The sequence below is a fragment of the Argopecten irradians genome, chromosome 3 (genome assembly GCF_041381155.1).
Source record: "Argopecten irradians isolate NY chromosome 3, Ai_NY, whole genome shotgun sequence".
Taxonomy (NCBI): Eukaryota; Metazoa; Mollusca; class Bivalvia; order Pectinida; family Pectinidae; genus Argopecten; species Argopecten irradians.
Window position 1 is genome coordinate 60,725,579 of NC_091136.1, and position 15,245 is coordinate 60,740,823.

Consider the following 15,245-nt stretch of genomic DNA (forward strand, 5'->3'; position numbering starts at 1 on the left):
ATTTTTCAGATGGTTTGAGTACGATTTTGGATAGAAAAAATAATATTTTAACTTATATTTAAATAAAACAAAATGCACTTCCGGTTTTGAATGTCTGATTTTCGAAAAACTAGGTGAAATTGCTGATTTTCATGCTTTCAAAAATCACATTAAATAACATCAATTGGGAAAACTGGTCACAGTCAAACCATGATATAATGTTTAAACCTTGAGTTGATGCAAAAATATCATGTTTAAAAGAATACACTTAAAAGTAGTTAGCCAAGGGAATATGCCTATAAACCAGAGGTCCCGCTGCCTATCAACATAGACAAAGAAGGAGTTTCCAATCTCTATGTATATATGTTTCTGGATCTATATATTATTTAAGCATTGATGTCACTATTTTTTAATTTTATCGGGGTATGAAAAAAAAATTGTTTGCAAACTGTGTGAATCCGCATATTCACAAAAGTTTGCAAACAATTTTTTTTTCATAACCCGATAAAATTCAAAAATAGTGACATCAATACTTTTAATTAATTTTATACTCTATTTGATAAAATGAAGTATGTTTAAATGTAACATTATAGTGGTTTTTCAAGGGATTCTTTTTTCCGAATCAATACGCAACGTCAATGTCTCTATTGTGACGTCACGTTAACGTCGGGGTTTCGCGCCATTCTCGGATTTTATAAGGTCACCAGAGACGAAGTCTCAAGTGACCTATTCTAATCGCCTTTTGTCCGTCGTCGTGCGTCGTCCGTCGTCCGTCATATGTCCGTACACAATTTACTTTTTCGACTTCTTCTCCAAAACTGCTGAAGCAATTTCAATGAAATTTTGCACAAACCTTCTAAGGCATAAGGCCAATCAAAATTGTGAATTATATGGTCCCCACCCCCCAGGGGGCTGTGGGAGGGGCCAAAAGGGGTAAAATTGAGTAAAATTTCAAAAATCTTCTTCTCTACTCACAGATGTGGTAGAATCAAATACTCTTCATAGATAGAAAGGTCTTAAGGTCCTTTACAAAAATTGTGAATTATATGACCCTGGGGTCTCTAGTTTCCCCCTGGGGAGGGGGTTAAGTTTACTATACTTTATATTGAGAAAACACATTTTTGCGCATTATTTGGTCATTTGTAATAGGAAATGAGTCAAATGTTGTCAGAATTATCAGTATGAGATGGCCATTTAATCCTTTTAACAAATTTTCTATGACTGACCCCCAGGGGCCTTAGGGGCGGGGTCAAAAGGGGTCAAATAGGCTAAAACTTCAAAAATCTTCTTCTGAAATTCTGGAAATGGTAGAATCAAATACTTTTCATAAATAGAATGGTCTTAAGGTCGTTTACAAAAATTGTGAATTATATGACCCTGGGGTCTCACGTTTCCCCCTGGGGAGGGGGTCAAGTTTACTATAGTTTATATAGGGAAAACACATTTATGAGCATTTTTTGCTCAATTTTCATTGGAAACGAGTCAAACTTGGTTAGAATTATTAGCCTGAGATAGCATTTTAATATCATATCCACATTGGTTCTGGCCGACCCCCTGGGGGCAGAGGGGTGGGGCTAAAAAAGGGTCAAATAGGCTAAAACTTCAAAAATCTTCTTCTGAAATTCTGGAAATGGTAGAAACAAATACTTTTCATAAATAGAAAGGTCTTAAGGTCGTTTACAAAAATTGTGAATTATATGACCCTGGGGTCTCATGTTTCCCCCTGGGGAGGGGGTCAAGTTTACTATAGTTTATATAGGGAAAACACATTTATGAGCATTTTTTGCTCAATTTTCATTGGAAACGAGTCAAACTTGGTTAGAATTATTAGCCTGAGATAGCATTTTAATATCATATCCATATTGGTCCAGGCCGACTCCCTGGGGGCAGAGGGGCGGGGCCAAAAAAGGTCAAATAGGCTAAAACTTCAAAAATATTCTTTTAAAAGTCTGGAAATGGTATAATCAAATACACTTTATAGATGAAAAGGTCTTAAAGTTTGTTTATAAAAATTGTAAATTATATGACCTTGGGGTCTCCTGTTTTCCCTTGGGGAGGGGGTCAAGTTTACTATAGTTTATATAGGAAAAACACATTAATGAGCATATTTTGCTCAATTTTCATAGGAAATGAGTCAAACTTGGTTAGAATTATTAGCCTGAGATAGCATTTTAATATCATATCCACATTGGTCCTGGCCGACCCCCTGGGGGCAGAGGGGCGGGGCTAAAAAAGGGTCAAATAGGCTAAAACTTAAAAAATCTTCTAAAATTCTGGATATAGTAGAATCAAACAATTATGGATGGAAAGGTCTTCAGGTGTTTTATAAAAATTGTGAATTATATGACCTTGGGGTCTCACGTTACCCCATGGGGAGGGCTCAAGTTTACTATAGTTTATATAGGAAAAACATATTTGTGAACATTATTTGCCCAATTTTCGTAGGAAATTAGTCAAACTTGATTAGAATTATAAGCCGAAGATATAGCATTTTAACATCCATATCCGTCCTCGATGACCCCCTGGGGGACCAGAGGGGCAGGACCAAACAGGGTCAAATTGATTAAAATTTCAAAAAATACCTCTAAGTTCACAGGTTTGATATGGAAGCAAATACTCTTCATAGTCTAAAAAGTCAAATTTATAAATCACTGACCAACTTCAAGGCCTAGCATATAGTGTTTATATGTCTTTAATTTGTTTCATTATATATTCTAACTCAGGTGACCGTTAAGGCCCTTGGGCCTCTTGTTTTTTTTCATAGTGGTATGCAAAAAAAATATTGGCCAATCAGAAAGCCAGATTTGGTATGAAAACAAAGAAAAATTAATAATTTATATATATTCAAAGGTACTGGGACCCTAACAGTAATTTTTCTTTGTTTTCATACCAAATCTGGCTTTCTGATTGGCCAATATTTTTTTTGCATACCACTATGAAAAAAAATAAAATCCGAGAATGGCGCGAAACCCCGACGTTAACGTGACGTCACAATAGAGACATTGACGTTGCGTATTGATTCGGAAAAAAGAATCCCTTGAAAAACCACTATAATGTTACATTTAAACATACTTCATTTTATCAAATAGAGTATAAGATTAATTATAAGTATTGATGTCACTATTTTTTAATTTTATCGGGTTATGAAAAAAAAATTGTTTGCAAACTTTTGTGAATACGCGGATTCACACAGTTTGCAAACAATTTTTTTTTCATACCCCGATAAAATTAAAAAATAGTGACATCAATGCTTAAATATTCAAAGGTACTGGGACCCTAACAGTAGCCGTGATAGAACAGTAGTCGTGATTTGGGAAAACAATAATTGTTTGCATCTCATACAACACATTATTTTCACATTTTATAAAATCCGGACTCGCAGTAGAAAATGCACACTATCACGACTACTGGTTGGGTCCCAGTAGAGAGAATTATTTTATCAAAAATTAATTTCATAGTGATCCATCCATTTAAAAAAAATACAGTAATGTTAACCCGATCATGTATCTAAGCTTACAGTACAGATCTACAACTACGAAACTTGGAGAAAAGAGAAAATATACAGCCTCAATAGATATTTTTGAAGCAGAAAATATCAACCAACAAAAAAATTAATTTCAAAATTGGCGGGGACGCATCTTTTAAAAAAACTTGTCAAACCAATCAAAAGCCAGCTTACATCTGAGTTCGGTACCGACGTTGTTTGCAATAAAGGTGAAGGTCAGTCGATCGTCTGCAGTGACTGTAGTAGGCAAGTTGCAATGTGAACGTTTATCATACCTTAGGATACCTTAGGATGATTTCTGAACACAGGCTATGGCCTCTATATTCAGCTCCTTCCCCCGCGGGGAGGGGGGGGAATCGATAGTCATACAGTATATTTTCATTTTTCCAGTAACTGTCGAGACGTGCCTCAAAACTCTTGATATTTGGTGAGTTAACGCACAGGCGTCTGCGTTTGGTTTTGGAAAAATACAATGTCCTACCCCTATTATATAGTAGGGGTAGGTTATTATACTTTTTATCAAACCAGAAGCAGACGCCTGTGGTTAACGACTTCGGGTGGTAGATTATTCCATGGAAATACAATGCGGGAGCTAAAACAGTATTTTCCAATGTCTCTTTGAGATCTACTTAGAGATAATTTGTAGTTATGACACCTATTAGAACTGTGATTACGTTGCGGGTTGATCATGTTATGTAGGTTATGGTATGTTTGAAAAGCCTACATAACAATAACATGTAAACGTTCTATTCTTTTATGCCGTGTTAAATCTCTTGAATGAATCTGGAAGTTTGGTTGTATCAGAAACATATACATGTACAGTACAGTACATGGTTTTGATTGTATTACTGTCAGTCAGTACTGCAGTACAGTAGAGATTTACTACATGAAATGGGGGTACAGTTAACCCGTACCCATTCAAACTGGTACCCATTAACCCGTACCCAAAATTGGCGAAGTCGTACCCAAAATATTGGCGAGCTCGTACCCATGATTGGCTAACTCGTACCCATCAAGTTTCGTTGGTTTTTTTAAAATTTAATTACAGGTATTAATCTTAATTTCGTCTGTGTATCTGATTCAATATATCACTGGCCTAAATAATGCTAATTGAGTCAGCGTTGATATATTCGCATACCTGGTAAAATCAGAAAATATCTGGTAACATGCTATATACTTTTCAAAATTACAAATACACTTCAATACATTAATTAGTAATGTTATATTTACATACACATGCACTTTGACATATTTTACAAGGTATAACATCTGTAATAATTTTGTGTAAAAGTTAAGTATAATTCAAAATTATATATAAATCTTTTGTGACTTCACACGGCAAATGTTCAATCATTTTAAAAGCGGAATGAATAGTTAAAAACACAATTTAGGCTATACTGAGCTATATATTACTTTATGTGTTTCATGCATTGACAAATTTTCTATTTCAATATTGTAATTTTCTCTAAATGAGCCATTCCCTCAATAGGTACAATTTGTTCAAAGAAAATTTCAGTTTATTTCTGGTGATGGTATATATCTTATTACTGTTACAATCTCTTACAAACAGAATTTGAGAACACATCTTACTGGGACATTATACCGCCATACGTCATTTACAATGGGATTCTTTACCGTCACGCATTCAAATTTTTGTACATTTTAAAAATACATGTATATATATATATATTTTTTTATTTTTTGGGGTGTCTATATTGCATTTATTTATTTATTTTAAACGTGCCTATATACGACCTGTGATAGCTAAAATATCCTAGTATTTTAGAAAAACCAGATGCAGAGCAGGCTGTGGCAAAATGCTGGAATCTCTTGCGTACCGTTTTATGATCACCGACTAGAAACATCTGATCGAACACAATATATAAGTTTTATACTTTTATAAATCACAAATAAATACATGAAGTTTAACTTTTATAATGGGTACGAATTCGCCAAATTCCATGGGTACGAGTTCGCCAAACTTGGGTACGGGTTCGCCATGCTTGGGTACAAGTTCGCCAAATGTGGGTATGAGTTTGTGTGGGTACGAGTTTGAATGGGTACGGGATCGCCATAATTTCATGAAATGTATGCCTAACGTTATCATGAATGATTACTAAAATAAATGTATGGCAACAAGTCCCTTAATACTAGTATTATTGCTATGAGTTTTATTCTCGTACATATCTACCCATTTAGGAACTAGATAGAATTACCTCCCTTGAACTTTTGTCGAGCTGTATCAGATTACTCTCTCCTAGCTGCAATATTGTAGCTCAAAAGACTTTTAGACAAAAAATGATGTCGTCTTTAGAGCTACAATTGGTGCCTACTGCTGCTAATGGAGCAAAGAAATGATTATGCAAACCTTTATAAAATGTCTGTTTGCATTATATCGTACTTCTTTGATAGCGCTTACCTACTACGCAATAAAACTGAACCACATGAAATATCAAATTCTCATCGAGGCATTATTTTTTTAAACATAATACATATAAAAGTCTTTCTAAAGGGAATTTATATAGCAAGTCCACAAATTGTAAATTTGACGTCTTGTGAGCGGTACGGTAGATATAAAGAATGGTAGTTATGTTTGTTTTGGACAAAAATAATATGTAAATGCATGTATATGCATAAAATAATCGGAAACCTACAAAAAAGTATAGAAAACTGTGCCAGAGTGATTTTCGGAGGCAGTGCTCCACTACGACACATAGGGCCAATTCGTACCCGGCCGAAAGGTATAGTAGGCCGGGTACGTATATTCGTTCTAACTCTCCATACAGTCATTTAATATGGGAAGAATATGATACAATTTTTTCTAAACAGTATATTACTAGGGAATATTTTGTCCAGGTAGGCAATGTAACATGTCATGCTTCTGTCAACACCATCAGCAAGTGAGGAACACCAATTGCTTAGTATACTAATGTTCATACAATAATTTATTAGCATTAAACTTTCTTCCTATGGAATCTATGGTCTATACAGATGTCAGAGCATTGCAGACAATCTTAATTATGAATGCTATGTTCGGAAATAGTTCATTGCTTATATCTATATTACTCACAACCTCTGCATTAAAATTGTTCTAATTAGACTAGGAAAACCTTTATCATCAACGTTATACTCCACAAAATATTGATTCTTATTAAACAGCCATTTTGACGGTGTTCAGTTGACATTACCATGTCACCATTAGTGACGTAGTAATGGTCACGCTTTGGGTGTCAATTATATCCTCATAGACTTCACTTTGGCTTGGTTAGTTTATATAGATTAGTAGTAGAATTAAGTGACAAGTTAATGTTAATATATCTGCATGTATGCATATGATTTTATCCGTTGTACCAAACTAAATTTTATCACGACATGTATTGCCTTGTATTATGTCCAACTTTAAGGCATGCGACATTTTCATGTACCTCTCTGAATAATTTTTATTTTTTATTTTATTAAACAACTAAACCTTTCAAAAATCAATGAAAAGATAAAGTGATTTATGGGAGTCAATTGAAATTTTGTTTCTCTTCCTTTTATAATGTAATTAGCTTTACGAAAGTTTTTGGGCTTTTATAAAATTCTGCTAATACCTGTTGTAGAATGTGTGGATAATGTTGCCAGGCCTTGGAGTAATGCTAAGGATCAAAGATGAATATCGACAAACAAACATTGTTTCAAGAAGGAAATGAAATTGTGCCAAAGGTTTTTGAATCATCCTCTTCACAAGTCCTCCAACATTTAAAAGCATCTACTATTAAGTTAACAGCAACTTCCAAGCCAGCAAGAAACTCTTACACAACAGCAAAAAGAACATTTCAACATTTTGATGATCACAGTGTTAATTCTGAGTCTACAACTTCAGACCAAAGTGAGGATTCCCAGCCAGGACCAAGTGGGGTACACCAAAATGAGACATTGAAATCAGATACTAGTAAGTACTTTATTTGGTATATTATCAGTATTGTGCCCCAGCTAGTAGCTAATAGGACTCTATAGAATCGAACATGGGTCTGTCAAGTGGACAGCAGGGATATCTTAACAGTGGAATATCTTGGCTGGTCGATAGCTATAGCCAAAATCTCAACATGAGGGTTTAGGTATCCCTGTCCACCTGACAAACCCATACTGTATTATTTTTCTCCCATATCTTTTAGCAAAATGTCATGTAATTTCAGTTGTTGATTAGAAGCATTATCATTACGTGCCATGACCACAGGAACATTGTATTGTTTGATGACATTGTTGACAATGGCTGCTTTATGTATCAGTGACGTCACATTGTCTAAAAGACAAGAACTGTCTTTTAGCAAGCAACCCAGAGGTAGAATTATTGATCTAGAATTTACTAACTAGTTGTCTGCTTTGTCTTTGTTCCATTGATCAACCACTTTATTGCAATTTTAAGATTAATTGTGAGCTATATCCCCTTGTCCATCATGCATTGTACATCATGTAACACTTTTTAGGTCATCTGACCCGAAGGGTCAGGATGACCTATAGTCATCATGTTTCGTCCGTCGTCGTCCGCCGTGCGCCGTGCGCCGTGCGCCGTGCGTTAACTTTTCACATTTTGAACTTCTTCTCAAGTTCTACCAGTGCGATTAGGCTGAAACTTGCGTGAAATGATCCTGACATGGTCCCGACAAAGTGTTGTTATTTTTCGGGTCGATCCGAAATCCAAGATGGCCGCCACAGCCGCCATCTTGAAAACACATTTTGAACTTCTTCTCAAGTTCTACCGGTGCGATTTGGCTGAAACTTGCGTGAAATGATCCTGACATGGTCCCGACAGAGTGTTGTTATTTTTCGGGTCGATCCGAAATCCAAGATGGCCGCCACAGCCGCCATCTTGAAAACACATTTTGAACTTCTTCTCAAGTTCTACCGGTGCGATTTGGCTGAAACTTGAGTGAAATGATCCTGACATGGTCCCGACAAAGTGTTGTTATTTTTTCGGGTCGATCCGAAATCCAAGATGGCCGCCACAGCCGCCATCTTGAAAACACATTTTGAACTTCTTCTCAAGTTCTACCGGTGCGATTTGGCTGAAACTTGAGTGAAATGATCCTGACATGGTCCCGACAAAGTGTTGTTATTTTTCGGGTTGATCCGAAATCCAAGATGGCCGCCACAGCCGTCATCTTGAAAACACATTTTGAACTTCTTCTCGAGTTCTACCGGTGCGATTTGGCTGAAACTTGAGTGAAATGATCCTGACATGGTCCCGACAAAGTGTTGTTATTTTTCGGGTCGATCCAAAATCCAAGATGGCCGCCACAGCCGCCATCTTGAAAACACATGTTGAACTTCTTCTCAAGTTCTACCGGTGCGATTTGGCTGAAACTTGCATGAAATGATCCTGACATGGTCCCGACAAAGTATTGTTATTTTTTCGGGTCGATCCGAAATCCAAGATGGCCGCCACAGCCGCCATCTTGAAAACACATTTTGAACTTCTTCTCAAGTTCTACCGGTGCGTTTGGCTGAAACTTGAGTGAAATGATCCTGACATGGTCCCGACAAAGTGTTGTTATTTTTCGGGTCGATCCGAAATCCAAGATGGCCGCCACAGCCGCCATCTTGAAAACACATTTTGAACTTCTTCTCAAGTTCTACCAGTGCGATTTGGCTGAAACTTGCATGAAATGATCCTGACATGGTCCCGACAAAGTGTTGTTATTTTTCGGGTTGATCCGAAATCCAAGATGGCCGCCACAGCCGCCATCTTGAAAACACATTTTGAACTTCTTCTCGAGTTCTACCGGTGCGATTTGGCTGAAACTTGAGTGAAATGATCCTGACATGGTCCCGACAAAGTGTTGTTATTTTTCGGGTCGATCCAAAATCCAAGATGGCCGCCACAGCCGCCATCTTGAAAACACATTTTGAACTTCTTCTCAAGTTCTACCAGTGCGATTTGGCTGAAACTTGCATGAAATGATCCTGACATGGTCCCGACAAAGTGTTGTTATTTTTCGGGTCGATCCGAAATCCAAGATGGCCGCCACAGCCGCCATCTTGAAAACACATTTTGAACTTCTTCTCAAGTTCTACCGGTGCGATTTGGCTGAAACTTGCATGAAATGATCCTGACATGGTCCCGACAAAGTGTTGTTATTTTTTCGGGTCGATCCGAAATCCAAGATGGCCGCCACAGCCGCCATCTTGAAAACACATTTTGAACTTCTTCTCAAGTTCTACCGGTGCGATTTGGCTGAAACTTGCATGAAATGATCCTGACATGGTCCCGACAAAGTGTTGTTATTTTTCGGGTCGATCCGAAATCCAAGATGGCCGCCACAGCCGCCATCTTGAAAACACATTTTGAACTTCTTCTCGAGTTCTACCGGTGCGATTTGGCTGAAACTTGAGTGAAATGATCCTGACATGGTCCCGACAAAGTGTTGTTATTTTTCGGGTTGATCCAAAATCCAAGATGGCCGCACAGCCGCCATCTTGAAAACACATTTTGAACTTCTTCTCAAGTTCTACCAGTGCGATTTGGCTGAAACTTGCATGAAATGATCCTGACATGGTCCCAACAAAGTGTTGTTATTTTTCGGGTCGATCCGAAATCCAAGATGGCCGCCACAGCCGCCATCTTGAAAACACATTTTGAACTTCTTCTCAAGTTCTACCGGTGCGATTTGGCTGAAACTTGCATGAAATGATCCTGACATGGTCCCGACAAAGTGTTGTTATTTTTCGGGTCGATCCGAAATCCAAGATGGCCGCCACAGCCGCCATCTTGAAAACACATTTTGAACTTCTTCTCAAGTTCTACCGGTGCGATTTGGCTGAAACTTGAGTGAAATGATCCTGACATGGTCCCGACAAAGTGTTGTTATTTTTCGGGTTGATCCAAAATCCAAGATGGCCGCCACAGCCGCCATCTTGAAAACACATTTTGAACTTCTTCTCAAGTTCTACCGGTGCGATTTGGCTGAAACTTGCGTGAAATGATCCTGACATGGTCCCGACAAAGTGTTGTTATTTTTCGGGTCGATCCGAAATCCAAGATGGCCGCCACAGCCGCCATCTTGAAAACACATTTTGAACTTCTTCTCGAGTTCTACCGGTGCGATTTGGCTGAAACTTGAGTGAAATGATCCTGACATGGTCCCGACAAAGTGTTGTTATTTTTCGGGTTGATCCAAAATCCAAGATGGCCGCCACAGCCGCCATCTTGAAAACACATTTTGAACTTCTTCTCAAGTTCTGCCGGTGCGATTTGGCTGAAACTTGCATGAAATGATCCTGATATGGTCCAGACAAAGTATTGTTACATCTAGATCTGGTTGATCCCAAATCGAAGATGACTACCATGACACTATATATATCTAATTAATTTCCTATATGTTAAGGCCCTTGGGCCTCTTGTTTGAAATAAAATTTGTTGAAAGAAATTGAAAATGATCCTGACATGGTCCTGACAAAGGGACACCATATATAATTAATTTTACTATGGCCAAGGTAGTCAGATGACCGTTAAGGCCCTTTGGGCCTCTTGTTTTACCTAAACAACCGAAGCAAATTTAATGAAATTTTACTGAAACCTTAGTTATGGAAGGGGCCTAAAGGGATCAAATTGACCAAAATTTTTAAAATCTTCCAAACTCACAGATGTGGTCTAACATTTCTTGATAAGTTATAGTGATCACAACCATTTGATGATTAGTGAGCCTTTTAGTCAAATTTGCTCAGGCCAATTCTTAGGGGGCTGTGTAAGGGGTTACAAGCAGCAATATTGACTAGAATTACGAAAATCTTTTTCTTACTTAGTCACCTGTCCCAAGGGCTGTTTAGCTTATATGTATGCCATGGAACATCTTCCATCAACATTTCATTCAAATTGCTACTGGTCATAAAAAACTGAATGGATATTAACCAAATTTTATCAGAAACATTGTAAGTTGGGAGAAGGGGATCTGATTTTGCATTAAATTGTTACTCTGACTCGGCCCCCTGGGACCAGAGGGGCAGGGCCCAGTAAAACAAAGAGAAGTAATTCCTTTACCAAGTCATATAATTATTACAATACTGAAAGGATTTTAACCAAATTTGGTCACAAACATCCATGGCGAAGTGGAACAGATTTTGTATAAATGGTAACATTGACATCCCCACCACAGGAGGGTTGGGGCGCTATAAGAGAAATAAAATTGATTCATTTAAATTGCTTTATAATCCTTTTAAATTGATAAAGAGTACCATTGTATTTTGCTGGATCAATAGCATCCTTTAGGAATTTTGGTATTTATTGGTATTTAAATTGCAATATATATATATATATATCCAGGTGAATGATACTGGTCCTCTGGGCCTCTTTGTTTTACAGATGTGGTAAAAACAAATTACTCCTTATACAATGTCATACAGGTTGAAGGGTCTTATAAGGTCTTTGAAACTTTCACTTGCGAGGTCAAAATTTCGATATTCTTTTTTTTTCAACTTCGCTATTATGTATGAAATTGATATTTATTTATTCAAATACTTTCCATAGACTCTCAAAGGTCTTTTAAGGTCTTTTACAAAAAGTTATATATGTAAATTGTGTATATTGAGTAAAGATGTTCAAACAATGTTTTACAAGTATGATAACATGGATTGTGATCAGTATAAGATATGTATGTTACTCTGTGAGTATACATCCATACTATTGCAGTTGGCAGAAAATTAAAAAAAATAAACATTTTTGAAAGAAATCATTTTTGGAGAATATAAAGAAGGCTATTGTGGGAACAGTAACCAAACTACAAAACAATAGGCATAGTAAAATACTAAAATGGAAATTACAGCTCATATCTTATCTGAATTAAGCAGGCCATGGACAGTACCTGTTAATGGTGATCACAGTGCTTCTCCACACTTGGTCACTGTAATATTGAATTTAATTTGCCAATACATGAATACATGTACCAGAAGTTATTTAGTAATGTTACATTATAACACTTCTCTCTAGGAATTACAGGCATGGTAAATTAGATATCTTAACTGTGATGTAGCTAGGTTGTATATCTAAATGGCAGCCATAAGCCAGTATCTTCATGATCAGCTGGGTATAGAGTTGACGTTTTTATTCAAATCACCGTCTATATAGTCTGCCTGTCCTTCCTCCCATCTGTTAACAATTCTTGTTACTGCTTTTTCTCAGAAACTTCAGAAGGGATTGTTTTCAAACCTCATATGGGTTCCCTTAGGTCCCTAGTTGCGCATACCCTATTTGCCGTAATTAGCGCCCAGGGTGCTTAAAACATTTTAACAAAGTAGAATGCTTTGGCTGATCTTTGCATCAAAGAAAGCAAGTAGTATATATGTAGCTTGTTGTGATGCCTGGTGACTGGTGGCATGGTCATATTTTCAGTCACTAAATCTTAGATTTGAGAGATGGATAATTATATAAAGACACCATGTCAATATCCACTGGACTCAGCAATTTATGTAGGATTTTTTTAGAGGAATCAAGGTATAGCTAGCTGGCCCAGTGCACTAAGACATTATATAGTGTTTGAGTTCTCAAAAGTCCTACAGGAATTCGTAGATACAGGATTCATCATCTGGCGAGTTCCATAAATCACTAAGTGTTGTTTATAATATAGAATGTATATGATTGATTGAATATGATTAAATATGACAAATTATTTATGTCAACACATGTTTGTGTACGACTAATTACTGTTAACATTACTAACACAGTGCTTATATATAGATATGTAATTATATCTATATATGTCATTATCATTAAAGAACAATAGAAAGAATCATGTGTTGAGATATTATTCTCTTGGCATTCTGTATTACCAAGTATGCTATAAATGTATTTAAAAATGTCAAGTATGTATTGGTAAAATAGGTTGTAGGCATTTAACAAGATGAATATTGTAAAACTACAACACAATCTAAGTTACAATATACTGGATTTTATCAGAACCACGCAGATATGTGATTTCAGATGTTGGAAGAACAGCTGCTATTGTTATTGATCTAAAACACATGATCGCAGACAATGTAAGTTTGATGAGTGTACAAGCCAGCTGAGATTAAGTCTTCTCTGTTGCCTGGTAACCATGGTGATGAAACAGTGCAATAAGCAGGATTTATCAGGTGATAGAATGGGATCAATTTTTGTGTAATTTTATACTTTGGCTGCTAGTAAGATCCACTGTATGTACGTACATGGTGAAAGTCAGTATTTGCTAGCACAGTTGTACAATACGGAATAACAGGTAAGTGGAACTGGTATAAAATGTGTATTGCAAACTTATTTTCTTCTAACATCCTGTAGTTTAATTTATAGATGCTTTACACTGCTACATATATTTCCACATGCATTTTTGTTGGAATGAGAGCGTTGAATAATTTGCAACAAATCACATGAAAAATTATACATTTTGACTGATCATTAGCCAAGACATTATCAATCATTTCACAGTTGTTTTCCTCTATATTAAAAGACTCTTTCATATGTGGATATGAAGGATAGGGATATTCTACCCGAGGATCACAAAATGTAGTAAAACCCGATAGGCTAGTATATTTACCCCAAAAATAAGGAGTAATCTGACAAAATTGCAAAAGAATTTATCTATTCACATTTTTAATCTAGAATATACTGTCTTACTATATTAAAAAGTCCCAAGAATTTTGAGAAGGGGAAAATGCTAAAAATAGCCTCCAAAATTGACAATAGCATCCACTATTTTCCATAAAAATGCAGCAAAACGGATAAGACGTTGATAAGTGTTTCTTATCAATAATAATTGCATATCGTTATTTTTCTCTTGAAAACAATCTTTTTTGTTCTTGCTTGGTTTTACTCGAAGCACAGTAGACTTCATATTAGATTAATTAAAGATTTACAGCAGATGTCGCGATATGCGCATGCGCGTGCTTCCGGAAATCAAATCTCGATCGTGCGTTTTCCATCGTCCTCCGTCGTCAGCAGTATGTAAACTTTTCACATTTTAAACCTCTTTTCTAAAGTTCTACTGGTGATATTGAGCTGAAAGTTGTCTGATATGATCCTTACATGGTCCAAACTTAAATTTTTTTTCATGGGTCGATACTAAATCCAAGATGGCCGCCACGGCTGCCATTTTGAAAACACAATTTCGATATTTTTCAAGTTCTGCAAGTGCGATTTCGCTGAAAATTGCTTGAAATAATCCCGACATGCTTCTAACCAAGTGTTGTTATTTCATGGGTCAGTACGAAATCCATGGTGACTATAATAGACACCATATTGCAAAACAAATTAAATAAAAAACATCTTCGTCAGTTCTACTGGAAGAGCAACCTAAGAAGTGTTGTTTTTTCATAGACACTCAAAATATCTCAAAATCCAAAATGGATGCCAAAGTTACTATTTAAGTACAATGTACCCAATGCCTCTAGTTTTCGATAAATCCCCGTTATAGTATACACAAATTATGTACTATGTCCGCAGTGGTCGAAGTGCACTGTATGAATTCCGGAAATAAGCGATCGCCGAAGTGAGATATATTGTTTAAGAAAGTGACCTAGTTGGATCAATACGATGTTAACTACATATTATCATTATTATGAAAATGGATGTGAAATGATTAAGACTAAATTATCTATGAAATAAACTGAAAATATTCTAACAACAATACTAATTAACACATAAAAATGGACTGAATCAGCACGGTCATCTTGCCTTGAGTCGGTTATCCCGCTAATGTTCATACAAAAATTACCCGTAGACCTTAACTCTAAGAAAATGTATGTATTTTCTCGC

At 36.5% G+C, this 15,245-nt stretch overlaps 1 protein-coding gene across 1 annotated transcript in view; it reads left to right on the forward strand.

Moving 5' to 3' along the window:
• The first annotated feature begins 7,135 nt into the window (after positions 1–7,135).
• LOC138319270 (serine-rich adhesin for platelets-like) overlaps positions 7,136–15,245 on the forward strand; it is a 28,854-nt gene continuing 20,744 nt past the window's right edge. The window contains exon 1 of the mRNA XM_069262308.1: positions 7,136–7,418. Coding sequence (XP_069118409.1) covers positions 7,136–7,418 — 283 coding nt within the window. The remainder of the gene's footprint in view (positions 7,419–15,245) is intronic.